General features: G+C 37.9%; 1 protein-coding gene across 10 annotated transcripts in view; it reads right to left on the bottom strand.

Moving 5' to 3' along the window:
- Positions 1–27,455, bottom strand: part of LOC108240072 (sodium bicarbonate cotransporter 3) — a 39,793-nt gene that overhangs the window by 9,439 nt on the left and 2,899 nt on the right. For 3 of the 10 annotated variants that reach the window (XM_017423241.3, XM_017423206.3, XM_017423250.3), the window contains exons 2-16: positions 18,571–18,652; positions 16,928–17,077; positions 14,673–14,811; positions 13,884–14,044; positions 13,540–13,728; positions 12,147–12,530; positions 7,075–7,190; positions 6,169–6,326; positions 5,485–5,572; positions 5,153–5,299; positions 4,660–4,766; positions 2,753–2,927; positions 1,421–1,554; positions 1,089–1,334; positions 459–567 (exon numbers count right to left, since the gene is read on the bottom strand). In XM_017423241.3, coding sequence (XP_017278730.1) covers positions 459–567; positions 1,089–1,334; positions 1,421–1,554; positions 2,753–2,927; positions 4,660–4,766; positions 5,153–5,299; positions 5,485–5,572; positions 6,169–6,326; positions 7,075–7,190; positions 12,147–12,530; positions 13,540–13,728; positions 13,884–14,044; positions 14,673–14,811; positions 16,928–17,077; positions 18,571–18,652 — 2,385 coding nt within the window. Of the gene's footprint in view, positions 1–458; positions 568–1,088; positions 1,335–1,420; positions 1,555–2,752; positions 2,928–4,659; positions 4,767–5,152; positions 5,300–5,484; positions 5,573–6,168; positions 6,327–7,074; positions 7,191–12,146; positions 12,531–13,539; positions 13,751–13,883; positions 14,045–14,672; positions 14,812–16,927; positions 17,078–18,570; positions 18,653–24,845; positions 25,052–27,455 lie in introns of those variants that run through there. The other 7 variants (XM_037975673.1, XM_017423222.3, XM_017423214.3 and 4 more) reach the window with 6 other exon arrangements.

Genomic DNA, 27,455 nt, shown 5'->3' with positions numbered 1-27,455 from the left:
AAACTGACTATTTAAAATCCTATCTTGTTACTGCAGGTTGAAAACAGTAATTAAAGCCTTAATGCATCAGCAAGCATATAATATGTGATGAGAAGACACAGATATGTAATGATGGTATTCCCAGAGAAAGAAGGAGGAATCTCATTTCATCTCTACGTCTTCCATGTTGTCTTAGATCAGCACATGGGTGGTCGTGCATGTGACTGTCATGCAGTCTGCAAACTGATATGTTTTTCTCCTCCAAAAGTAACGTCAGTGTTCTTTATTTAAAATATTCATCCTTTCCTTGTTACATTTTTAAAAAAATCTGGCATTCCCCCAGAGTTTGGAAACATCTAAATAAGAATAAGTAGTAAAAGTAATACTCTGGCTGATTATCTGCATTTGCTCTGTGAATCCCACAGCTGACGTTGTAATTGCTGTCTCCTCCACTAGAGGTCACTCTGAGCCAATCTCACCGACACATTGAGGCTGCTCCACGGGATCGAGTCGGAGCTGAGGTAACCGGAACGGTTCCACTTCTGCATGAGCAGATCTGACGCATTGGCTGGTGGAGAGCACTGACACCTGGGGACAACAGAACCGGCAACAAGCACAGACTGCACCTTTATCTCAGGGGAAATAATAATAATAATAATAAACCATTTCGTTTAATTTAGAGTGAATACAGAACACAGGCTGTAGAAGATGAAATAGCATCAGCTGCTCTTAAATTTACTTTATAAATTTATTTAGAACGTGCACAAGAGCTGTGTGCTCCTGATACCATAGATGGGCAGAAAAACTACACGACTTATAGTGAAACTTAAAAAGTACTTGGTACTGTTCCCCTGTCAAAATGTGATTCAGTTAAGGTAATATATGTTATGCATTGGTGCATTTCTGTATGTTTATAAATAAATAATATTTGAAAATTATGAAACTAACAATGTCTGTTTCCACATAGTGTTTTTTTTCTAGTCAAAAAGTTCTTGCAAGGAACTTGAAAGCCTTTTATCCAAACACAAGCAACCTCACAAAAAGCTTCTTACTTGTGAGACGACAAAACCAAAAACACTCAAGTAACAATTTTTAATATCGCCACTCACGAATAGAAGGTGAGATTGTCTAAGTTGTTGTGCATATTGACATGGTAATATTCTCCAAGGTGGAAGAGCTTCTCCAGGGCCTCGTAGATGAAGATTATGCAGATGAGAGCTGCAAAAGCCTCCTCTGTGAAGCGAGTGATGTAGCAAACCAGTGAGCTCGCATCTGTAGCGACCAGCAGAATGCACAGGAAGGCCGTCCATAGGCCGATGCTTGTCCGCAGTGACAGGTAGGACAAGCTGTAATCACTGGGAAAGGAAGACAAACAGAACACGGTAATTACATCTACTTTAGGGCCCGTTGGAAGTCTTAAAATCAACATGCTCAAACTCACTTGCAGAACTTGAAGAGGATCTTTTCAAACACTAAAACAGGCCCTGTGCTGCCAAGAATAGTGAGGGGCTGGCCTGCAAAGAGGGAGTATGCCACCCCTGTCAGTGAAGCTCCAAAAAGGGATTCTATTGCACTCTGTGGAGACAGAGGAAAGGGATGGGGTGAGGGAATAAGAAGGGGAGAATAGGGAAAGTGAAACGACAACCAGGAGGATTGAGAGGAAAGGCTGAAGAAGAAGAGAGAGGAGAGGTGAGGAAGAGACCCCGACCAGAAAACAGAGAGCTTGGATCAAACAGAAATGTTGTGTTGGGTCTGAGTGCCTCAATAAACTGTTCGAAATGTTTCCACCCCACTGACTCGTCTGAATTCATATCTCTGTGAAGCTCACGCCTGCTGGGTTTACTTAGACGCATTTCACACATCAGCTGACAGTGTCTGTGCTAACAGTAAGGGCATCTGGGTAAAGGGCAGGGAGAGGAAGAAAAGCAACAATATATCGAACAGCCTGCAGCAAGATAAATGAAGAGACAGGCAGGAAATTATTGATCATTTGATAACATACTTTTTCTGTCTGTGTGGCTATTTATTCATTACATTAATTAATTTAATGAAATTATATGTTTATACATTTGCATTTACTCTCCTGTAACACATAACTGAGTATTTGATCTAATTGCTTTTGAACTGTAGTTTGTTCTTCTTTTACTTTATACTTTTCTCAACTTTGACATCAATAAAAATGTCTATGGTTCCATATGTGGAGGGATGGACATGGTTCTTGACTTTAAACAGTTTGTATTGTAGTGTTTAATTAGTGTTGCACTTTAGCTTTAGGAAACTAAGTTTAATGAATGTCTTTGTGCTGTGAACTAATGCCGAGACAGACACCACGGGGAAGCCTTTATTAGATCAAAGCTGGGGAGAATTCACAGTTAGAAACAGTGAAGCTACTTATCTGTGTTGCTTTTTTTACTAATATACAAACACGTAAATTAGACTGAATAACTAGTGAATAATAGTGGTGAAAGATTCAGATCTAATTTGCCGGCACTCTGAACCTGAGAAATGAGTGTTTAATTCTCACCAGTTTCTTAAAAAGCACAAACTGTGGTGATTTGGCTTTTGCTGGGTTTTGCTCCTGTTTTGGTTGGTTTTTGATTTAGTTTTTATCTTATTAGTTTGCTGCCTCGACAGCTTTTGTTTTCACTTTTGTTATTAGTTTAATAAATTAGTTTATTTTTCAAGTATGAGTCTGCGTTCTGGGTTCGCCTCCGTCTTCACCACTTTTCCTGACACAAACGCTGCCATTAGAGTGCCAATCCTCATAACTCACTATGTTGCCCTTCGTGGCCTCTCCCAGCAGACCTCCAAATGTGATGACGGGGGACATGCAGGCGCAGTACAGGAACAGGATCGAGGCTAGACACTGAAGACTGAACGAATCCCGAATGTCGCTCCAGTAGAAGGGGGCTTTCCGCTTCACGTCCAGAAACAGACCTCCAAAAATCCTGGAGGAGGAAAGAGACACATTGTGTCAGGAATTTTCAAGCAGCACTGCAACATATCATTACAGATCAAAGGAGACAACTTTGAAACGTATTCTTAAGCCTGAAGAGTGTTTAATATCTTGAGATGCTTAACTCCATTCATGCTTAAGAGTCTTTTCATTCCCTTTACATGAATAATCGAGATCAGAAGACAAGACAGACCAGATTTAGGATCACAGTTTAAAGCAACTGTCTTTCTTTGATACATCAAAGTGGTTGTGTTATTATTGTAATATTCATTTCCATACTATGCTAATTATTCCAACTGAGGCAAAATTTATCCCTATTCAGATAAAACAAACAAAGAATGTTGGTTGCATTTCTCAGTTTGTACTTCTTTTCACTTTGAGGGATTCTACTTTTAACATTAATTTCTCACCTGGAGTATCTATTCTTCTTATATATATATACCTAACCAACAGCTCTGCTGTAAGGTCTTTTTTAATTTTCCTCTTCCCCCACAAACACACACCTCTGGGGAAACTGCTATAGCCTGCCTTTGCATCCCCTGCTGTCTCTTTTATGAAGCACGTGTTTTCAATAGCTCTCTTTACATTAGCTTCCTGCACTAAAATTCACTCAACACTCCTCCAGTAGCTCCCTCATAGTGCGAACCTTTTATAGTAAGGAGCGGGATTCTGTAAATAATACAGGGCCTCCCAATAGCTGCCTATGTGTGCATTTGTCTGACGTTTCAAATAAACACATTCTCCTTCCTGTTGGCTCGGGCTCGACAGACTCACCATCAGCTATCTATCAATGTCAGCAGCTTAGGAGCACAAAGTGCAGCCATGTATCTGCTCAAACTATGGTAATGTTGAGCTGATTAAATGTTAGATTCAATGAGTAACGACAACAAAAATCGATGACTAAAACATTAATAAAAAACAAAATTTAATTAACATCGAATTGCTTTGCTAAATATTTTTATTACCGTAGAAAAAAGCAGTTTAATTTATTTGTTCTGCAGATTGTATTACAGGAAGGAAGTCTGCATTAGTGTCATAAAAAGCACATGAACGATAACTACGGTTCAATCACTTCAGAAGAACATGTTGGACTCAGTAGCAGTGTTGCCTGCTTTGTTTAATGTCACTGACTTAAGGCTCATTTTAAAGGTTGCGTTTATTTTAAACCTGTTAATTAAGGAGCAGTGACAAATTAGTTTTTATTAGGAAGTTGTTGACCTAATTACTTATTACTTACTCTTCAAAAGTAATTTATTTGTCTAAACTAGAATAAACTGAATAGCTTGTTCTCTTTAGCTGGATCCCTTTTTGCCCCTCTGCCCTTATACAGAAAAACAATGTTGGGTCAAAATTTAGGTGTTTTTCTGAAGTAATAATTCCAACAATCTTTTAAAGACTGTCATCCCCACTGGATGAAATATAGTCTTAAACCACAACAACACCTGCAAACATTGTTGTACTTCTTTCCTGGCCAACTCTGAATATATGGTTTAAAACAAGTTTTTATATTTCAGCCTGTCTATTTTTTTAAAACCTCCCATTTGTTGTCTGCATTTGTGCTTGTCTTTTTTGCAAATTTAACTGTTTTATTTTAATTAAAAAACACTAATGTGTCAACATATATAACAACATGAATATCAGCTTTATTATCGCAATAAAGTAAGTTACATCTGACAAACATTTCTGAGTGTAAACTTTGTTCCATTAAGTGAACTATACTCCACCTTCCAGTCCTTTGAAGCTCAGGCCCTGCATGCAGGTCGTCCTCTTTTTCCTGCTCTCCTGCTGAAGCTGCAGTGCCGTTAGGCTGGGGTGGTCTCTTTCTTTTCGACTAAAGGTCAAAAGACAGATAAATGAAACACGTCGCAGCTCTATTCACTTCAGTTTCTTTGTTTTCACGGTGACTTAAGCTCATAAGGGTGGGGGAGTGAGGGGCTGTGGCTCTGAAAGTCTGATTTTAAAAGAATACACAAGTAAGTTTAAGTGCAAAAACCTGCAGTTTGGGAGACGTGTTTGTGAAATCTAATAAGGCCGTATTCAATGGAAAACCTATTGATAAGAGCAGTATTAATCTCTCTTTTATCATCTCGTAGGAAGTGTCTACTTTATATTGATTTATCTGCAAATCAGTATCCAACAAACCAAAACAAAGACATACCATCATGCATTATTCACAAAGTAATCTTGACCAACACCTCTAAAGAGAGATTTGCTGACCTGAGACGGGACATTTTTCGGGGGCTCAATTCGGATTGTGGGGTCCCATTCTCCAGGGGGCAGGACAGTCACCTGATCAAGGAACTCATCTATCCCAGAGAGGAGATCTGTTCGGTCTTTGGCTTTGTAAGCAACATCGTGAAAAATCTATTCAAGAAATAAACATCCAAACTTAGGTTTGTGCTGTAAGTATATTCCACTGCTAAGTAGTAAACCAAATGAGGCAGGCTTCTTAAATTAGAATAAAATACTGATTATATTGTGTCTTTGGTAAATTTTTGAAGTTATTTAAAGTGGAAGAAGTAGGATATTAGGAATCAATCATGTCTCACCTCATCTGTCATTAGTGTTGCCATGGATCTGCCAATTTCATGATACTGTCCTCCTTTACCGTGAGGGCCCAAAAGGAGGAAAAGAAACCTTTGACAAGACACACATTCATTTAATACACTGACATCGATTCTCTCACACCGTAACATTCCTGAACAAACTTGATCAGGTTTTGTTCTTCCTAAAGAAACCTGGCTGCATCTCAAAACTCCTCCAAAGCTGCTTTGTTAAATTGTTAAAAGGAAATTCTTGGTTGAGAATTAATAATAATTCTAATAATATTTATTAAGTAAAACAAAAAAAGAGTTGTCAGAATAAGTTTAATGTTGCTCATGTTTCTCTAAGGCACTTTAAAGAAAACTAAAACTGTTTATCGATTATTTAAAGTCTGTAATTTGCCTTTTTTTGTCATGCAGTGAACATTTTAGCTTCACATCACTATTTGTGCAGCAGTGCATCATACACCACATAGTAACTTTGCTCACTTTTATTTAATTTAAGCACAAAAAACGGTAATGAAAAAAAAAAACAGAACATCAGTAAATCTCTAGAGTATATTAGTTAAATGCAATCATAACCTTTTTTTAATTACTTTGCCAGTTTGCCTTCAGAGTGTAATAACTTAAGTGACTTTTATTGGACATCTAATTCTAAAAGTCAAGTCATTCAATTTGAGATTATCGCACCTTGTGGGAACAGGCACCTCAGTGAGGCCCGTGATAAGGACTGCCGGAGACAATCGTACAAATGCAATTATGGGCTTCTCCAAAAAGTCCACTTCTCCCACCAGCACATTAGAGGCTTCAGCGCCCGGAGGAATCTTTCTCATAAAATTCATGTCCACCTGAAAAAAATCATCAAATTGTGGAATCGTATAAACAAACAGAAACTAAAAAAAATAGTCGAGAAAGAAGAAGTCGTGGCAGAGATTAAAAGAGAAAATCACTACATGCAAAAGCACACCCATGCAAAAGAATATGACACTATGGTAAAACAGGGATTGGCAGCAAACAGAAGGAAGTTTAGTAGAAACACACAACTAAATAGTACTGAGCAAAGATAGTCCATTGTTGGGATCCATATCATACTCTCCAAGTAAGGATCTTTTATGTATGTTACTAAATACAGATCTAAGCATGTGCCTTCAACCCTCTGTATTCTATGACTCATATACACACTGCACCTTATTTTTTGGCAGGCGTAATGACTGGTTTTATAACAGCAACTTATGGCGACCTGCCATTTTATTACGTGGATGACACACTACAAAATAGGGGGATGAATGGAAGCCATGCAACAGAAGTGGATATTTAAAACTAAAGCACTGTATAACTTCCCTAAAGCCTTATTTAATTTGGTGATTATTTCTTTGTCCATTAAAGGGGAAGCAAAGACCACATGTGCTTTTAACTGAGTCGAGAAGAAAGGAGGTAGTGTGTATGTGATATTGGCTCTAATAGGTGATTTTTTCAACACAAGACACGGAAATGTCTGTGAAAGCCCAGAAACTGAAGAAAAACACAGATGAACTTGATCTCGGGCCATTCCACCGTGAAGGACTGTGCCTGTGCTCAGTACTGTAGCTAGGTTACCTTGCTGAAGTCCACACTGCTGCTTTCTCTACTGACCCCTACTTTGGATGGTCTCCTCTCCACTGCCTTGTTGCCGTCCAGATTGTTTGGGAGTGAATGTGGAGACACGAGTGGTCCTGGGAGGTACAGGAAAACAGTGATGGTTTGTTCGTGTTGAAAAATTACTAGAACAAAACAGCTATATTGTTCTGCTGTCATTATTAAAAACCATTTTTCTTTTACTTCTATTTACTTAAATATTATTTTGACTAAATGAAAATGTAAAAGAATGTTAATATATTTGTACCAACATTGAGTAGCAGGAGACAATTTCACATGCATTTCTGCTCCCTTTAACAATAAATTAACTGCATCATTAAACTTCAGTCGCATGTCCTCATTAGCTGAAAGGCTCAGGGAAGGTTTGTACTTGTTTTTACTTCATAGTTCCAATTTATTAATCAATCATATTTTACAAACCAATCTCTGGAACTGCAGGGTGATCTTTGCTACGGGAGGTACAATCTTTTCTGGCACCAGATAATAAAATACAAAAAATAACTCCCAGGTGCCAGAGTTAGGACTGAAATTTATATCAAAATCTTTGGCTGGAATATTAGTTTGCTCCTCAACAGCGAAGATGATATACTCACAAGTCCCATATGTTGAGGACATGCTTTGGCACTTAAATTAGTCTTACTTAGCTTGACTTAATCTCAGCTTTGAGTCAAAGGTGAGGGGATGCATTTAATATTCTAGACAGTTCACAGAGTTCAGCACCTTCACATACGTCTGTGCACAGCTGGCAGCGTGGCTCAGCTGTTCGGATCTGAGTCATACAAGATACAGGAAACGCTAGCACTTGAGGTGACGTGAAAAGGAGATGAAATGAGGGAGTAATGCATCTGAATCAAAGGATAGCATAAGCCTACTATCCTCTGAATTTCTGTAGTAACACTTCTTTTACCAGGTTCCCTTTTTCACCATTTTGCAAATTTGCTAAATGTGCCATTGTAACCAGAAAAAAGTTTGGCCATTGACCTCTACTCTTTAATTGCAGCCTGGAGTAACCCCAGTGGATGCTGGGTAACTGTGACTGCTGGACAGGAGCACGATTGCTCACATACCTGACAAAGCCTTTAGGAATATGAGAGGGATTAACATAGGCTGTCTGCCAAAATGACTACATTCAGGAGGACTAAGCCCCGGAATGCTCCACCAAGCCAGCCTTTCAAACTCATCAACTCGTCAGTGTCCTGCCTCCCCCTGATACAAAGGAGGAACTGAAAATATACGGACATTCAGACTTTTCCAAGACTGGCAGCAAGGAGCTTTTTCAATGAAAGGTCAACAGAATGTAATCATTTACAATGTATTCTAGTATGGTTGAGATCTTTTCTCATTTTACATCAGAAAGACATTACAAAGTCACACACATGCAGTTGGTAACATGAAAAGCACAACACAAAATGTAATAATTTAAAATGACATCTGTTTTATGAAACTGGTAGCCCTGTTGAAGGTCAAATCATTGCTCAAGGCTTAAGAATCACCTACTGTAGGACTGCTCACAACTTGTGTAAAAGTGCAGTATTTCCAGCTTAGCTTTATACTTCATAATTATGTTAGACGGATATATCAATTTGCCACAACATCAAAATAAAAGGCATATTTTTCATGTTTTAAGCACCCACAAAGAATCAGACTCCATCAGTGATATCTGGCACCTTGACATTAGCAACAGATCTTTTAACTTCCTCTAACTTATTGGTTTTATGTCTAATTTTTCAGAACCACAGACACTTAACTGTAGTGAGATCACTAGAATATAAAGTATATCAATACATCTGTCATGTTCTTCAAACTAAGAAGCAATTTCTGCAGTAGACCAAGGTGATTTATCATTCTGTAAGAGATCTATGCCATAAGGGTGTACAGCTTTCATGGAGCAGTGTATCAGTGTTGAGAATGTGAACAGCGTGGTATAAGTAATATCCACATGAATGCCAGGATCAAAGACTTGGAAGGAGAGCATTGCCCAGATCATCACTGTTCTCATATCACACGATACTTTCTTATTAATATATCACATCTCTTGGAGGATGCGATTGTAATGAAATCAACGTTCTTCACCTGTTAGAGGTTTGAATGTTGTGTGTGATTAGTGTGTATCGTGGCTTCTGATCAACTAAACAGCTTAAAAGAAATACTCTGCTTCTTTGCATTCTTGAAAATAAGCATTTGAATCCCCAAGCCAGTGCTGCTGTCATCCAAATAATAACCAACATATTAACAGTATTTTATTATCTATGTGCTATTTACAGCTTTTACAACCTTAAGGTGACACCAAGACACATAATTAACTGTAACAGTATGAGGCTGAAAACTAAATGAGGCTAAAGAAATCCCACTCTAATGTCAAGATTCTTGCCTCCTGATAACATGTATTTTCCTTGAAGAGGGTACAATTACAAAAGCTTTGCAGCTATAAAAAGGCCACCCCCAACCTTTCAGCTTCCCCCCACGTGAACTCTAGTTATTAATGACCCGCACTTTGAAATGGATCCATTTCTAGAATGAAACAAACACAGAAGTACATATATGCACGCACGCACACAGAGGCTAATAATAAACTGGCCCAGCCTGGTTTGGGAAGAACAAAACGTCACTGTAGGTGTGAATATGATAGTACATAAAGTACAAACACACCATGACGAGTCGCAGAATATTTTTGGCCCCACTGCTGGCACATATTGCTTTCACAACACTCTTAATCGGGTAAAAGAATGTTTATTCTTAAGAATCGATGAGGAGGAAAGGAATAGGGTCCAAATGATGTGAGTGGCGAAAAACACAGATTGCATGGCGCTTATATTCATGTGAAATCATAATGGAGGGCTAAAGCATCATAGGTAAAAGACTTTAGGATGTATTGAGCCAGTCTATACATCAACATCACACAAAAAACAACAATAAAGGGATGTCCAAAGGCAATTTCTGAGTCCTTTAAAGGGACAGGTGCCCAAAATTTTAAAAAGGCTATATAGATTATCCTTTAAAAAGAATATATATATACACAATGTATGTCACAGCATGAACTGTTAAAATAAAGAAAATCAGGTTTAAACTAAATGAAATATGGAGTTTCAAGGTTATATCTAACTACACAAAAGATGGACAGCAGAAAATTACGCTTCTAAAAAAAAGGAAAAATTGTTTGCCTGTTTTTGTAATAATTTTACGATCTTAAAAACACAATTCAAGTGTTCTTCAATATAACACAAGTTTCATCTTGTGAAAATATGTTTTGATTTAGAGTAAAATAGAAAAAGCAGAATATGCTTTATGGCTAGGTTAACTTGTAGCGCATTAGTTGTACAGAGTATGCAACAAAGGCAAATAATTAACATTTTAAAAGCTGCATATTTAAGCTTTGTGAGGTTCACAAGATATCTTACAGTGTAAACTAAAACTATGTGCAAATATTTGGAGTTACTATATACCTCATCTTTTAAAAGTTTTGTTCCAAAATTATAGATTTCAGGAGCCAATAATAACAAAATTAGGGCTGGTTAAAAACTTTTGCAACATACTCTATATTATATATACACATTAAATCTGAAAAACACTCAGCTGTTTGAGCTATGTATTGTCTAGAAAATGTAATTTATATCTTCAAATAAGTCTGGAATCAAATGTGGAAAATATTAAATGCAAATTTCATACTTATCCATACTTTTCAAGACGGTGTAGAAACCCTGCAATTAGTACCAAGAATTCAATACACCTTGACTAAATGGGAGGTATAGAAATGTAGAGAACAGCAGAGCAGAAAAACAATCAAATAGGTCCAGAAATACCTACTAAGCAAAATATTTATTTGCACCACAGCAAATTCTACATGTCACCGTATTAAACTTTATTATAAAGGCGAAGTAACAGTTTAATTCTTATTGATAAATATGTCTTGTAGTAAAATTATAAGGATTAGCTACACATATTTTTGAACAAGAGTTGTCAAAACAGTATTTAGATACTACCGGATACTACTACTACTAGTACTACTACTACTACTACTACTACTACTACTACTAATATAAATAGATACGTCATTGCAACAGCATTATTACCAAGAGTGCTGTCATCGTCTCCTCCTGCTGACACACAACTTCACATAGCCGTGCAGTACACAGGCTGACACACAATCCCTCCCTGTTCAAGCAGCTGAACACATGACACAAACTGATGTTCACAACTCTGAGCTGGACACTTTTGTAAGTAAAAACTTTTTTAAGATCGCCTTTTATTTTCTCCTTTTTTTAAAGGACTCCAGGCGTCAAAAGCATGGAGCTGCAGTAGGACCACCAATGCTGCTAGCTGAAATGAGTTCTTCTAGGGCTGTGTTTATTTATTTTATTCTTGTGAAATTAAAACATCTCAATGAGCAGCAAGTACTTTCCTGGCTACTGGTATTGGAATTGAAAATTGTGTATGATGTCAGCCCTATTTTGAACTAAGTCCCGTTATGCTGTGCAACAGTCAGACAAAATAGTGTTTTAAAGACTGAACAAAAATCAACAAAATGGCTGAGTAGACCCATTACTGACATCCCCTCTGACATATTTAATATGCAACATCTTGAGTAAAGTAAAAGGATATAAAGTAAGTGTAAAAACAAAAAAATGCAAAAACACAGGATGCAGTGTGGAAAATAGAGGGAGGGGAAAAAAAACAGCCATGCAACTGCAGTGGGAGGAGTGTGAAAAGAAAGATAGCCAAGTAAGAACATGCTGAGGATTGTGTAGAGGAAATGTTTGTTTGCAAAGAGCACAGTAAGTTGAGAGGGCAGTAAGAGGCAGAGACTGTGTAAAAAAATAGGTCAGTGGAGCAGACAGAATTAATGAAGCGGAGACAGCGTAGTTTAAAAACTTTTTGGATAGTCCAGTGGCTTAGTGAGTGAGCCTTGCTGAGGGGTTACTGATGAGATGATCGCAAGGCTGGAGGTTAACAAGGTAGCGGGGCTTTCATGCTACTAGTGCTAGTGTTCTCTGTTCAAGCTGTGACTCACACTGGCAGGCTACACAGATATTTGCCTTCTAAGGGCTGCAGCTCAAGGTTCTGTGGTGCCGAGGACGTTCGCCGGCTGAGCTGTGGTGATACTGTGTCCTCTTCTGCAGAATTTGGTGGGTCATCATCCTCAGGAGGAGATACAACCACCTCTGGGATGTCTTGAGGGCCGAGGCCCGCGCAATGCGCTCGAGATGGGCTCTGAGAACGGCGAAACAATGAAGGGGTACTGTGAGGGGTGTTGAGGGGGGAGGGGCCAGATGACAGCCCACTGTTGTAGGAAGAAGAGGGCAGGAGGTGGTTGAGCAGAACGGAGACTCTTGACTCTCGTCTTTGGGAGAGGTTGGAGACAGAGGACGCTGATGACCCTGGCTTGTGGAGAGAGAGACGAGAGGAAGACAGGCCCTCTCCTAACAGAGGAGACAATGGCAAAAAGAAAAGGAGAGGAAAAGGAAGAATAGAAGGAGGGTAAGAAGAGGGTAACGATTTAAAGGGATGGAGCAGAGAGGATAAACATATGAAGTAGATGTACAGTAAACAAATGGTACCAAGAGACAAAGTGAGGAAGGATGGGCAGCAAGAGTCTCAGAGGTGTAGTTAGAAAGAATCGTGCTTGCATTAACGTGAGCTAAAAGCATAGCTGTGCACAGCAGATACTAAGAATGAATCAGAGGCACGTGGGAGGGTCTGCAAGAGCAAAAAATGTGTTACATTCAAGTCCTAACAAACTAATCAAACACTATGACTAAAGAGAGTTTCTGGAGACTTGCATGCTGGAGAGGATGAGTTAACATGTCAGTGCACAGTAAGCAAAGAGTTCACTGCCACAGACAAACCATTCATAAATACTGCACAGCGCACGTTCATTTAGTCACACACCTTACATACTGCCACCACTCATTGAAGGTTGCCACCACCAACCTTCAATGGGACATATATAATTTTGAACTCTCAAATTTGCATTTTAATGACATGAGAATGCAAGGCCAACGAGGCCTACAGGCAAAGGCGTGAAGAATGTGACATCTCATTCAATAACAGAACCTCAAGCTGATCACCAAAGGTCTTAAAATGCAAATCATACATTAAGGTTTTTTGGTCGTGCCCATTCAGAAAAGATTAAAGAAAAAAACCACAATACTGACACACAAGACAAGTAAAGAGTTATTACCGGAATGTCACCTTTGAGGAGTAAAAACAGTCATTAATTCAAACCCCTAAGCCAGGCCAGCCACACAGGTTAGCACCCAAATTTCTCTTCCACCAAGGGGAACGACTTTAATCTCTAACATTTACTCACTTTTACCTTCCACCTACTACGCTGGCAGTCAGGTTTTGAACAGTGGACTTTTAGGAACAGTTCCCCAGCGGTTGCACAGATGGAAGAGCAAGAAATGTGAGTGCGTTATAGGATCTCACCGTTTCTCTCAAGCAAGAGTGGGTCAGAATGTTTCTTGCCTATGTCAGCAATGGAGCGCACCAGAGGGAAGCGATTGCTGAGCTTCCTCTCATTCTGATGGTGGTGTTTCTTTAGCATTGCCTCCCGCACCTTGTTGCGCAAGTCCTCCTTCAGCTGGCCTGACGCCACCATGCTGTCTATCACCATGTCTGAGGCACACAGAAGTGGTGACTTGAAGACAGACATGCAGGAATGAAAAGTTACATGACAGCAGTAGGCTTTTTTCTGAGTAGACTTTGTATGTTTTATAACCTCATATACAGAATAATCCTATATATAGAAAGTGAGTTCTCTAAAACTGTACCTGCAATTTCCTCAATACTGTTGGCCCTCATATCCAGCAATACTGTACCATTCAGTATGCAACTACGCAGTTCAAACAAGCTGTGCAGTGACAAAGTGGCCACGTAGGGCTTACTCCACCTCTCTCCACCATCTTCCACGTCCTCTTCAAACTTCAACCATCTGACACGCAGAGACAAAATAAATGTTTTACTTGAATCCACGAGAAAACGAAGAAAGGAGCAGCAGTTGAACAATCTTTCAATAGTTCTTTAACCAATAAAGTTGAAGATTACATTGATTTTGTTGCAGCCAAAAGTTCTTTTTTTCCCCTTCAGAGTACACAGACTAACAGAAGCACTGAAACTGAATGACTCTTACTGCAAATCTGTCCCTATTTGAACATGTTTTCTGTGGGAGAAAACAATCAGTAAAATGCCAAACAAAAAAAGGCACAAAAACCATTTAAAACTCAAGGACTTGGAAAAATAATAATTTTTAAAAATATGGTAAAAATTTAAAACCCGCCTAGGTATGAGCCAGGTGTTTGTCTGTTTAGTTCTTTAATTTAGATATGATGTTAAAGAGAATTATTAAATTATTAAACAGAATTTTGAAAACAATTTCAGTGATTTGGAATCTCAACTGCAGAGACTAAAAGTAAGATATTAAAAGAGAAATTATGCTGAAAGCACAAGTCCTAATCAGGATTTACCCTGAACTAAGACACCATAAAGCCAACACATCTATATTCAGTGGCGTTCTGTGGAGTTGTGGCCATCCGGCTGTTTACCCATCATGTTATTCTGACCTGGCTGTCTCCCTCCACTCAATGGCGTCCCCGTCTCTGAAGGACAGCTCATCCATCTCAGTGAAGAGGTCATGGGGGATGTGCTCAAGGTCATCATCCTCTGTTCCCAAGATGAACTGTACCCTCTGTGATGGCGTGTCTGAATATCAGATTTAAAAAAAGGTCAAATTCTTTGAGAATAAACACGTTTTAATCATTGCTATACAACACCCTGCTCTTGGTTAGCCATCAATAAAAAACATTGTTCTGTGTGAAAATGAAGTATCTAAAAGGAAGAAAATGTCTAAACACTGTCAAATGATGTAATCATTAAAATTTATTTTAAACATAATAAACGGTTAAAACACACAACAAATCAAGAATGGGGATTCAATAAAGTTTACTGAAAGTATACCACTCAGAATGAGGTAAGGAATGCCAGCACAATATATCTGTACTGTACTTTTTTATATCTTTAGCTTTTGGGGAATATGCAGAAAGATATGCATTCAGCTAATTTATTTGGATTTTGTTTGACAACTTGTTTCACTGGCAAGTAAAATTCTGCTAATGCCTAAAAAAGCTGGGATGAGTGTGTTGAGAGTGAAGCACAATAAGAAAGAAATACACAAAAAAATAACGTATAATGAAACTACAGAGCTAATATGTCAAATTACAGTAATAAATTATAGCTTTCCTGTAATCATTTAAACACATTTTGAAAGAGTTGGAAGTATTGTTTGGGTGTTTATGTTTCTTTCAGCTGTGGTTTTTCAACAGATGCTTGAACATATCACTTTAAATGTCATAGCCTTCAGTCTGTCCGACACTCGTTCAGAGTGGCCTTTAATGCCTTTTAGATATAAATGTTTTATTCAGAACTGACAGACAGAGAAACGCAGACTGCTCACGCAGTAATACTTAATATTTGCGCATCGTTTGTGGAGGGTCTAAACTTTGTTGAACTGCAGTCTGAGGACTGCAGCAGCAACAAATCATATCACAAGCTTTAAAAAAATATTTATTTGTTTGTTTAATTGAAGTGAATTCAACTTGCTGTGTTTCTAGAAACTGTGAAAGTCATGCACCAGTAATTTCTGTCAATAAGAAGCATTTCGAAGACAGAAAACAATACCCTAAAGTCTCTTTTTAGAGAGCTTTGCTTTTATTGATCTTTTTATATTAATATATGAGCTACACAGTTAGGTGGATTTATAAACAACAGATACACACATCTTGTATTAACATGCATCCAGCCTTATTCAATCACACGCAGCATGATTTATGGGAATCAGTTTATACTTGTTATTGCAATACAGCTCTACATGCGTCTTATGATCAGATTTTATTTGTTCTGCTTTATAAGCCTGAAGTCTTCAAGACCGTCAGCTTTAAATTAGCCCTCAAAAAGGAACCGGTAGTTCCAGTAATCTCTACTCACAATAATTGCACATTCAGTAAAGAGAACAATACAAACATTTACTCAAGCATTATTATTGCTATGGTAAAGATTAGGTACAACCTCTTTCAATTTTGATTTGATGTATTAAGGCACTAAATAATCTGGTCTTCATCTAGTTGTAAGCTTATGTAAATACAGCCTTCAGTTATGTGTAAAAAATAATACAAATATTTTCTGTTAATCGTCCTGTATCTTTACACATTTGTGTTTATGGTGTTTTAGTCTGCAGGTGTCCCTGTAGACCTCTGAATGTGATCCGAGTGAGTCCATGTAATGAAGCTTTTGACCCAAGTTCAATAAAGAAATTCTGGTCTATCAAACAGGTAAATCACTCTTAATCACTTTTGATTTCCCACGTTGACAAACTTGCCCCATTCCTAATTCTGATAATCTGGACCAGCGATCTTCTAGTCTGCTTTATCTTAAACCACTCAGTGTAATCCTTAGTCTTTAAATCTCATTTGTTTTCTGCCTTATCAAAAAACAAAAAAACAATTGTGCTGATACTGATGATGGAAAATTACCTTGTAACTTTTCTAAATGTTGATTTACTGCTTAGTACAAATAAAGAGTAGTGAGGTTTTAAAGTGGAAAAGTTTTGAAACAATCTTTTTCTATCTTGGGTAGCAAACAATGTATGAATAAAGGAGTTAAATGAACTCAGAAATAATTAATAACCACAAGCTGCAACATATGTGGTTCGAGAAGAAGATGAGAGAGTGGAGATCTGATCAAAAAAACAAAAGGTGGCAGAATCTGGAGTCAGAGAGCAATGTATTGTTGACTTTGTGTAGTAAAAAAAAAAGGTCCCAACCATAACTGGGGGATTCTCTTCCATCTTCCTTTCCTTCATCCGAGTCTCTGTCCTTCTTCTTTCTGTGATGTCTGTGTCCTCTGTGGCGGTGCCTTCGTCTGCTCTCCCGTCCAAGAGGGACATGGACACCTACATACACTGCCCTGTGGCCTGACAAAGAAAAATCACTTAAATATAAGTTTACATATAAATCTCATTTGCTCAGTATGTTTTGATCTCAGTAAGTCAGCAGAGAAAATATGAACCAGACCAGATAAAGATTGTTTCTTCTTATAAGGACAACAATAATAAAAAATCCATGGAATTCCCAAAAATAATATAAGTTTTTTTTTTAAAACCTTATTAGGCTGCAAATCAAAACAATAAACATAGAATCCAAAAATAGACATTGCAGACACTACCATTTAAACGTCAAACCAAAGGAAAAAAAACCTAGTTATGAAGAAAACCAGAGGATGACATTGAACTTCTTCAGCCCTGTGTTTTTACCCCGTTTTGTCGACTTCCCCTCATTATTGTTACTCTCACAAAAGAACCGTGCTCTGAAATAAACAGTCTATTTTTGCCCTACACGCGCTGCCAATACTCATTTTTCAAAGATGAGTCATCTGTCTTTGATTTGAGAGGGAGCCCTGGAGGAATGACACCAAGATGTAGCATGAAGAGGAAAACACAGGAGGATAAGGATGATACGAGTTAAACAAATGACGAGAGACAGAGATGGAGAGAGAGAGAGAGAGACTGAAGAGAGGCGATAAAGCAGGACGGAGAAAAGATAACTGCTTAGCTGAACGGAGCACACTGAGCTCCAGGGGGGTTCAAACATGGTGATACCACAAAGGTGATACAGTAAATTAAAGATACATTTACTTCATACATAAACAACGTGCCCACGGCATGAAGGTGTCCACTCTTTAGAAAGACTTTGTAGTCACACCAGTCTTTAGGAAATCTGATCTAAACAACCAGAGACACCTACTGATAAATTGCCTTGAAAAATGTTTTGTATCTATGTTAAATGTTGATGTCAGCAGCAAATTGGACCCATTACAGTTTTCTTATAGATAGGAATGCTAATGAGAATATCACTGCTCATTTGGTTTTAAATCCTTTAGAACAGTACTGCTCATATTCAAGAGCTTAGATCTGTTTTTATTACACTTTAATCACATCTTTTATGTCACAAACTTAAATGACTCCCCTGTTTGTGACAAACTAAACTCAGTGGGTTTAAAAAACCCTACTAATGTAAAGTAGCCTAATAAAAATTAGTTAGTTACACTTGAAGATTACAGTATACGAACAATCCATCCAATCAATCTGACCTTATAGGAAACAGGCCCTGTACAAGACAGCAGAAAAAAATGGTTCATACCAAAGAGCCTAGTAGTCATAGGATGTTTGTTAATCCCTCAAATATAATACTTGTATCATTTCTTTGTACTTATATATGCTCAATAAGGGTTTTATTGAATTAATGTATTGTAAATTTAGAGTTTTCTTGAATTGAAAGAAAGAAATGGCAACATTTTTGTAATATTATTATGTTGTTTACTCATATAAAAAAGCAGCTTTATCTTCAATTTGTCACACAAAAAAAAACAACCCTGTTAAACTAGTTCAGGTTGGATGACTTTACTCACTTTCCAAATCATCCTTCTCATAGTTTGTGTGAGTCGTGAAGCTGGACTTTCCGTGATCAACTATTGCCTCCTCATCTAGACCCTGGAGACAATGACAAGGAACGAGAGAAAAGAAGAAAAAAACACGATGACAAACTAAATTATTTAATGTAAACTTCCAACAAGAACAGACAGTATTGTCTTGTAACATTCCAGTTTAATACTTTTATTCATAAACTTATTGGTCACAAAAGTTGCTCCCCTGAATGAGTTGTGAGGAACGGAAATAAAAAACTTAAAACTTGATCTGAATCTGTTGGCTACAAATATCTTGTTTGTTTGTTTGTCAAATCAGAATAAATGCACAAAGTCTGATGAGCTGATAGTACATTCTGTTTGTGTTTTAAATGTCATTTTTCTCCCTGCTAAATCCCTCACTACTATTGCACAACAAAGTAAATTAAGCTAAGCGTTTCAGTTTTGCATATGATCTCTTTCCACTTCACGTAAATGTCATTGTTGAGAGAATTTAATCTGGGAAAATTTACACTGGAGTGTGATTAGTACATAATATTTTATGTACTTTTTTACATAGAACAGAAAAACGGACACGCTGTAATTAAACAGACACATTTTCATCAGCCTTGTGTACTTTGAAAGGCTGCTACACCTTTACTAATTTTACAAGATTTATATGTGTGCTTTGTTCCACCAACAAGTCAGACTGTATTGAAAAATATATTCAATTTTATGACTCACACAATAAAGGTCAAGTTTCATAGCAACTCCAAGTGGCTGAGAGCTCTTATTAAACATATGGTATGACCTTGTTCAAAATATTTATCCTGATATCACTGTCATGGAAACAAGTAGAGATAGGAAGCGCCAGTTAAAGAGACACAATGCTCCAAGGAGGATACAGAACAGGAAAGGCGCATATTTATGATTTTCTGCATTAAAATGAAGTGCCCTTATGTAATAACTGCACTACCCTTAAAGCAGACACTTATTTTTTCACATACAAACACAAATCCTAGTAGTTCTGGTAGTTAATGTACTTGCCTCTGTATTACAGAACATTAAAACCAATAAAAATGCAGATTGTAATAAGTGATAAATGTGAACACAATGAAATTCTGCCTACAAATCACTTTACAACAAACCCTTTGGTTTTACACAACAGAACATATTCAAAATAAAATAATAGATAAAAAAATTATTCTTAAGCTGTTTAAAATTAGGTAAACAACATTAGATAAATGGCAATAACTCCTAACAAGTCCAGCATTTATTTAAATATTCCTCGCAGATACCTTTAGTAGGGCTGAGCTAATCCTGATTTTGACTGATTTTGACACTAAACTACATTTAAAGTGGTAAAATACTTAACTGATCACAAATCCTTTTTTCTCCTGACTTGCCAACAATACCTTAATGAAACAAAATCCTCAATGAACAAATTGCCGATCAATCCCACAGAGGCTCTGTTGCCATTCAGGGAAGAGTGGAAACAAAAGGTGTTGTTGGCCGCATGCCGGAGGGATACATGACACTGGAATAATATCAGGGCCTTAACATGCCCGTCACTTCGACTGACCACAACGTCATTTACATGGAAAGCACATCATCTTCTGCTCATCCTCTATTTACAATTAATTTGTCTTTGATGGCATTCAGATCTTCACACATTATCACATTTATTCTACTGTTAGTTCTCCTCCTACGATGAATGCTGCCATCTATGTTTGGGTTTTAGTAAGTTGGTGTGTTTTGCATGCAGGTTACTCACTTGTTGGTGGATTGAAATGGTAATGAGCAGCGCTGTTATTTGACAAAGCTTTGAGGACATTCAACAAGTCATCTTAGAGGAAATAATTAGGTCTTTATTAAGCTGAATATGTACTGTACAGTCACAGCACAGTCTAACATGGTGCCAGTTGCTGCTGATCATTTGTGATCAAGAGGTAATTGTGGCTTTATTCTACCAAATATAAAAAGTTATGATTTATCTCTGCAGTGCCCCGTAGCACTTTCCTTCAGCATTTTTTTTGTAGTAATAATAAAACTTGACAAATGCTTTAAAGAAAAAACACTAATAATGTGAAGTATAGCCTTTTAAAGAAAATTGGACCCTAACTCATACTGGAACACACACAAAAACAAACAAACACTGATTTATAAGATGATATATTTCTTATAAATATGCACACATATTGAAAAATTATTGTCTCACATCCAGAAATCCTACTTGTAGCTAAAAACAAAGCAAGGAAGCATTGGGGCTGTTTTACAAACATCCTTCACAGTTAATTTAAATAATACTCGTGTCACAAGTCTGGTTAGTAGCTATAAGTTTCATGTCTCATCTTAGCAACGATCACATGATCAAATGTTTACAACCAAGCCATACAAAGGTGGTGTAAAACTGTCCCTGCCGAATAATTGCTGCTTTATCATAAAGCTTCTTAAAATACCTCTCAGCAAACCCTGTGAATTTCACTGCTTTAAAACCTATTTACGTGGCCGAAGTCCTGAACGTCCTCGACCTCACGTTGCTTGGTACAATCTAAGGACACATGAGGCAACCTGTCACATAGCTTTGTCAAAAATAAACCCCCAGTCTATCTACCACAGTCCCCGGGCAGGGTGGGGGGTGGGTGGAGTGTCGGAGATCACTTCTGTAGCCCGACCACAGCTGTGCTTTGTGGGCATAAATGGACAACGTCACTGGGGGGAGGCTTGTAGATAGGAGGAACTGCCAGCTGAGTAAGAAAAGTGGCCATGAATACAGGGGCTGTTGACAGAAGGCAGATGTGTCTCTGGACGCATCTGCACCATTAAAAAAAAGCCTGACTATATGGTGCCTGGCTTTGAGTTTCCTCCTGTGTGTATCCTGTGAGCACATATGTTTTGTTTTCCTTTATTGACACTTGTATTTCCATGACGCCTGCTTTAGATATGTTATCAGCCCTGACCTATTCTGCGGCAGGGAGTATTAGATACTAAACTAAATGCCACAAACACACCAAATACATAAAAGGCATAACAGTAATTGTTCTCTCTCTATGTAAACAAAAGGAGTCGAGCAAAGCAGATAATTGCAGTTGAAACGTCTCTGAGTTATAGAAAAATACAACATAAACTCAACTATGTGTTCAGAAAAACTGCAAGCACTCGTCGAGTCTGCTGCAGCAGACTTAACGAATGCTTATCACTGAGACTCTTGTCTGGCCTTCCTCAATATGATGACAGAAAAAAAGAAATCCACACTGCAAACTGCAGGTTGAAGCTGGTGGAAAGGTTGCCTCTAAAGCCTCGCTCAATAATTAATAATTAAGCTGCTAATAAACAGAGGCTGATATACTGTGTGCTTATTAGAAGTATTATTATTAGAATTATTGTTTAAACATGCAAAATGCCTTATTTACTATAGTTTTCACATCATATGTCTGAAGTATAAAATGGCTGATGCAGTTGTTACTCCTACAGTGGAGCGTAGGAGGATTTTGACAAGCTTAGGTGGCAGCTTAGGTGTTCAAATCAACAATGTGTTGGATTTTAGGAATTAGGATTTACAGTTCACATGATCCTTAAAGAGTAAACAAAAGTGCTGAACAATCTGCTAGAGAGAAAATACTTGATTTGAGCTGACAATTTAAATTTACAGATTCACTGAATATAAAACAAAGGCTTAAATGTAGGCCATGGGAGATAAGTATTTTGGGTTTAAGATAGTTGCGATGTAAAAATGTTCATGTATGTTTAAACTGGTGTTTGTCATCAAAGGTTCAAAGATTGTGTCATTCACATCAATATTATGTCACAACTAATGCACTGCAATGTAAAAAACAATGGCAAAGTATAAGTAAAAATGACGGTATGCAATAAAAACAAAGACATGTTGGTTCTTAAAAATCAGATCTAAATAGCAAGGGAATGGTAATCTAATAACCATGCAAAAGTGATTTCACAAGATGAACACTAACTTAACTTTTGTTTGTTTGTATTAGAGGAAAAAAATAACAACATAGCAGCCAACCATTCACTGAAATGAGCAACCAGCCACCCAGCATGCCAACAGCACTGTTTCCCTCTAATCAGAGGTCTCTGCCAACTTTGTAGTACTGGGATCTGATCCAACCAACAGGGAGTAATGGAGCAGATGTGTTACATAGTAAGGGACCTATCCCTTAATATTACAGTCAAATTCGAAATTAGTGCCAAACACACAATTGTACAACAAAAATATGGTAATTTTTTTGTGCCAGGTAATTTTAAAATTATGAAATGATGCATGAATCAAAATAAGCGACATAAAATGCTACAAATGACCTCTTACCAACAAATGCGTATAGTAAATTTGTTGGTTAGCCGAAGCATTTAGACTGAACAATGTGAGCATTTCATTATAGATGTTTGTACTTAGAGTAAGTGGCAGGACAAAACAAACAATAAAACTTCTGTGAGATTTTTATATTTTCTATAAGATGGTGGGAAAAAAATACAGTATATCTCCTGAAATGTTCAATATAAGTACATCTAAATAAGCTTTGAGCCCTGTCGAATATTCTGTTGTTTCTTTGTGCGCCACAAAACCAATCTGACCTGCACAGGTGCAAACTTGTAAGACTACTAAAGTTGATATGTATATAAAGCAATTGCCCTGTTAGCTCCATGTTGGAACTGTTTGTGAGATGTTTTGTCCCAGCTGGTGATAACACACCAATATTTTGGCCTGTGTCAAAATACAGTTTTTCCTAAATTCATTCCTGACTGTGAAAATTGACAACTTAATACTTTGTCAAATACATCTTTGTACCACACTTCGATTTAGTTGTGTTTTCAGCTGTTTTTGTTGCTTACAATGACCATAAAAAATAATATGTTCATTTATATTCATTACTCCTCCACACAATAAGCAATTGGTGAGCTTTATTTGTTGTTGTTATATGAGTGCCAGACTTTCAAATCAACTTATGAAGCGAGTGCTAGTTTATGCATTGTTGCAAAGACTTTGTTGTTCAGGCCAACACGTGCAGATTCTCTCTGACCAATCAGCAGTCTGCAGCGTGTTGACATATTTCTCTACATTTTTATATATTTCTGTGACGTGGAACAATGCTATGAAAGCCCAACGTACTCCCCGAGACTTTGAGTCATTTGTTGAATGTTTGTGATTTTAGCACAAACCTTAATTCAATTTTCTTTCATAGATCAGGTTTCTATGATGGGGCAGGAAGGGCATCCGGCGTAAAACAATTGCCAAATCGTTCGTGCGCGTTAGCTTGCTGTGGCAACCCCTGAAGAAGGGAGCAGCCGAAAGAACTTACTTTTTTACTGTTTTTTTTTTATGATCTATACAATATTTTAAGGTCACAGTGTAAACATGTATGAAAATGACATAAACACAGGAACAGACATTATAAATAATAAGGTAGTAATATATTGCTGACTCTTGCTGACTAGCCCATGAATTATTTACCTCCCTGGAGCCTAATCACTTTTGAGCAGGGTACAACCCACACAGAAACTTGCCTCCTGCCCATAATTTCTCCAGAGACCTGAGGTTCAATTGTGTAATTCAAAGTGCTGGGAAGAGGTTTCGTCTGCAATTACTGTATGTATACTGCCCCCCTCCCATCCAGAATGCAGAAATTGAAACACGAATCATTCATAAGCACAAAAATGAGACCGGTACACGCTTTCTGTTTCTTTCTGACTGTGCATTTGATTTAAACAATCTTGGAATATCAATTATCAATTCTTATTGTTTTTATTCTTATTCAGTGCATTGATATCATCTCTAAAAACAGCGTGCTTCTTGTTTGCATTCTGTTACCTTGGAAGACCTATTTTCCCACTGCCTGGCTTGTATCCCCCTCCCCTCCTCTTTTCCTTCCCATTCTCCTTGTCCCGCTCCTTTAAGCAGCCATAACTGTCTCTGACGGCTTTTCCTCGTTCATGCTGTTTTGAGACATTAACGGGTATATATATATATAAAAAAAAAAAACCTTTTCATTTTTGAGAACTGACGTTTAAATGAGGTAACAGCATCTTACCCCTTTTTTCATCCCAGCCTCGTCCTCTCCTCACATTCCTCTTTTTTTTTTAAATTCTGGTCAAATGCGTTGACCACCCTCCCCATTCATTAGCATGCTCCTGTAGCGCACCACAAGCTGACAATTCAATATAAACACGCAGCATAACTGCAAACCAAGAGCCAGTGGGTTCTGTTCAAGTGCAGACATCCGATGAAAGGTGCAAAAACACACACGGAGACACAAAATCAGACGTACCCTGAGCACATGTCCCCCTTTTCTGTGTTCATCCATTTAGACTAAAACATCCACGAAGCAGAGGCGGGAGGGATGTTAAGCAGCTCCTTCTCTATGGCGATTATCTGTTTTTGTAGAGGGCGTCTGTGAGCCAAGCGCTAACAGCAACAGTGTCACACTCGTCTGTTCCCTCTTCCTCTGCTCATCTCTTTATACAAAAAGGGAGGGTGAGAGGGAGGGGAGCGAGCTGCTTCAGAACACACAGTGCTCGGCTCTACCCTGTTAGTCCGCTCCATGCACAGCAGCCAATCCCACCATGGCACCATGAATATTTTATTCACCCAGCCAAGAGCTTATAAACACACACATATGCATGCTATCACACGGAGGACACACACTCACATTTGGAGGACATTCAAATCCTTAGCCGCTGAGGTATTCAGGTCATAAATGAAGAGCTTCCCCACAACAAAGATAAATAGAAACAGGCACACGTGTGGGTTCAGCGTTCCTCGCGGGCTGCAGTAAACTGAAAAAGGACAGATTGTTGTGAATTCACAGACTCCAAAATGCCTCCGTGCCTTTGACTTTGACAGTCCTTCCAATAGCTTCAAGGTTAGACATGCCTTTCAACAAGCACTAATAGAACAGAACTATGGTTTATTTGTTTCCAGTCTACAGTGACGGCTCTCATAACAGCAGGGCAAAGAGAACACATTTCTGAAACATGAGCAGTAATTAAAGCGTCTAATTTTTAATTCTAGAAGACCACGTGGGTTCCTGTTCTGGTCCCAGAAACATCCCTAGTAAATGTCAGCTAAACTAAACTAACCACTAAACCATACAAGCAAAGATGGATCAGAACCTAAAAGGAAGATATACATTTAAATAGAAGCCTGAATAAAATTCAGCAGAAAGAGTGACATCTAATGGCTGAAGTTACACTGAGTTGAAGCAGTCTGATAATTTAACTGAGCAATCTAAGATGCACTGAAACTGAACTAAAATGTTGTTGCTGTTTGTTTAGTTTTGCTTTTTGACTGTTTGCCTATAGAACCACTTTCAGCAACTTAAAATACTATATTTGGCATAATCTTAACAGACTCGGATCACTGAAAGGAATTTGGTCCACCCTCTTCACAATGTTGCTTCAGTTAATTGAGATTAGCAGGTCCCCGTTTAAGCCCAACTCTTCAGTTCCCACAGAAGCATTTCAATCAAGTTGAGGTCTGGCTTTTGGCTGGGTCACTCCATGAACTTGATTATTTCCTTTTTCATTCTTTTGTAGATTTCCTGCTTTGCTTGTGATCATTTTCCTGTTGCTTGTGACACAATGTGGACCAAACGTCAGCAGTCAGATTGACTCATATTTGACTCCAGAATACATGATAGCACATATACTAGCATACATAGGAGTTTACGCTTAGGTCTTGTTGCTGCAAATCGTTGCCCCTTCACTAATGTGTTTCGGAGATGGTGGAAGGTGTGGAATGTGCTTCATGGTCAAACATCTCTACCTAAGTAGTTTTGTTCTTTGCTCAGATGCAACTTTGTAAATCTAAGCAACGCCTTCCATCTTGTTTTTAAAGAATATAAACTTTCTCCTGACAACCCTTCCAAACAAGCCATACTTGTTCAGTCTTTTTCTAACTGCACTTTCTTGAACTACAGCATTTATTATCTAACTAAGGCATGTAGAGTCCCTTGGGTTTTCTGCAATTTCTTTGAGCATTGCCCAGCCTGATCCTCTCCTTGGAGGACTGGCCATTTGAAACTTTTTAACTTGTACATAATCTTCGTAACTACAGAAAGACAGACACCAGATTGCGGCATGAGCACCTAAACAATTAATCCCACCCCCATGATTCAAGGTTTTTAAGGGTCTGCATAATTTTTCCACACACCATTTTTGGGAATTCAACTGAAATCAGTCATGACGTAGTTGATTTACCACACATATTTAACACATCACATGTTGTTTATCTGAGATGGTACGCTATTATTCACTTTATTTCTAAACCCTGATAAGAACCAGTTGTTTGTCTGGAGACATATAATCCCCCACCCCCCACCCCTACACACACAAAACAGTATTTATTTGAAGCCAATTGTGGAAAATTTTCAAAACCTACCAGTGCACTGATAATCAGTAAGCATAGCTAAACAAATTAAAATGACCTTTAGACTTTTAATTGATTTAGTATTTCAGAAGAAATGTTGATAAATGAGTTCCGTGATCTAAACTCGTATTGATTTTTACTAAGACTGTGAGCCTACATAGCATAAGTCTGTCTAATGGTCTTAACTCTCCTGCTATACTCTTACAGTGATATAATACAAAGAATTAGTTCCCACAGCCTAATTGGCAAACACAACATAGAGCCTCTTTGTATTACATCCAATCTACTTTCTTTAAGCATATGTACTTTCAGAAAAAAGGGTGGTTAAACAGATTGAACAGAACCCTAGGCCAAGTAATTTCACAAGGCAATGACCAGGCATTAGAAACTGAAGCTGACCTAGGCATGTTTGTCACTGAATTCTCAACATATACTGTTTAATTTAGCAAATATGCCTGGTGTATAGAAGTGAGCAACATCCACTGCCTTTCAGTCACTCTTGATCCCGGAC

The sequence above is a fragment of the Kryptolebias marmoratus genome, linkage group LG5, assembly GCF_001649575.2.
Source record: "Kryptolebias marmoratus isolate JLee-2015 linkage group LG5, ASM164957v2, whole genome shotgun sequence".
Classification (NCBI taxonomy): domain Eukaryota; kingdom Metazoa; phylum Chordata; class Actinopteri; order Cyprinodontiformes; family Rivulidae; genus Kryptolebias; species Kryptolebias marmoratus.
The sequence above is the reverse complement of the archived record's forward strand: the minus strand, read 5'-3'. Positions and strand labels throughout refer to the sequence as shown.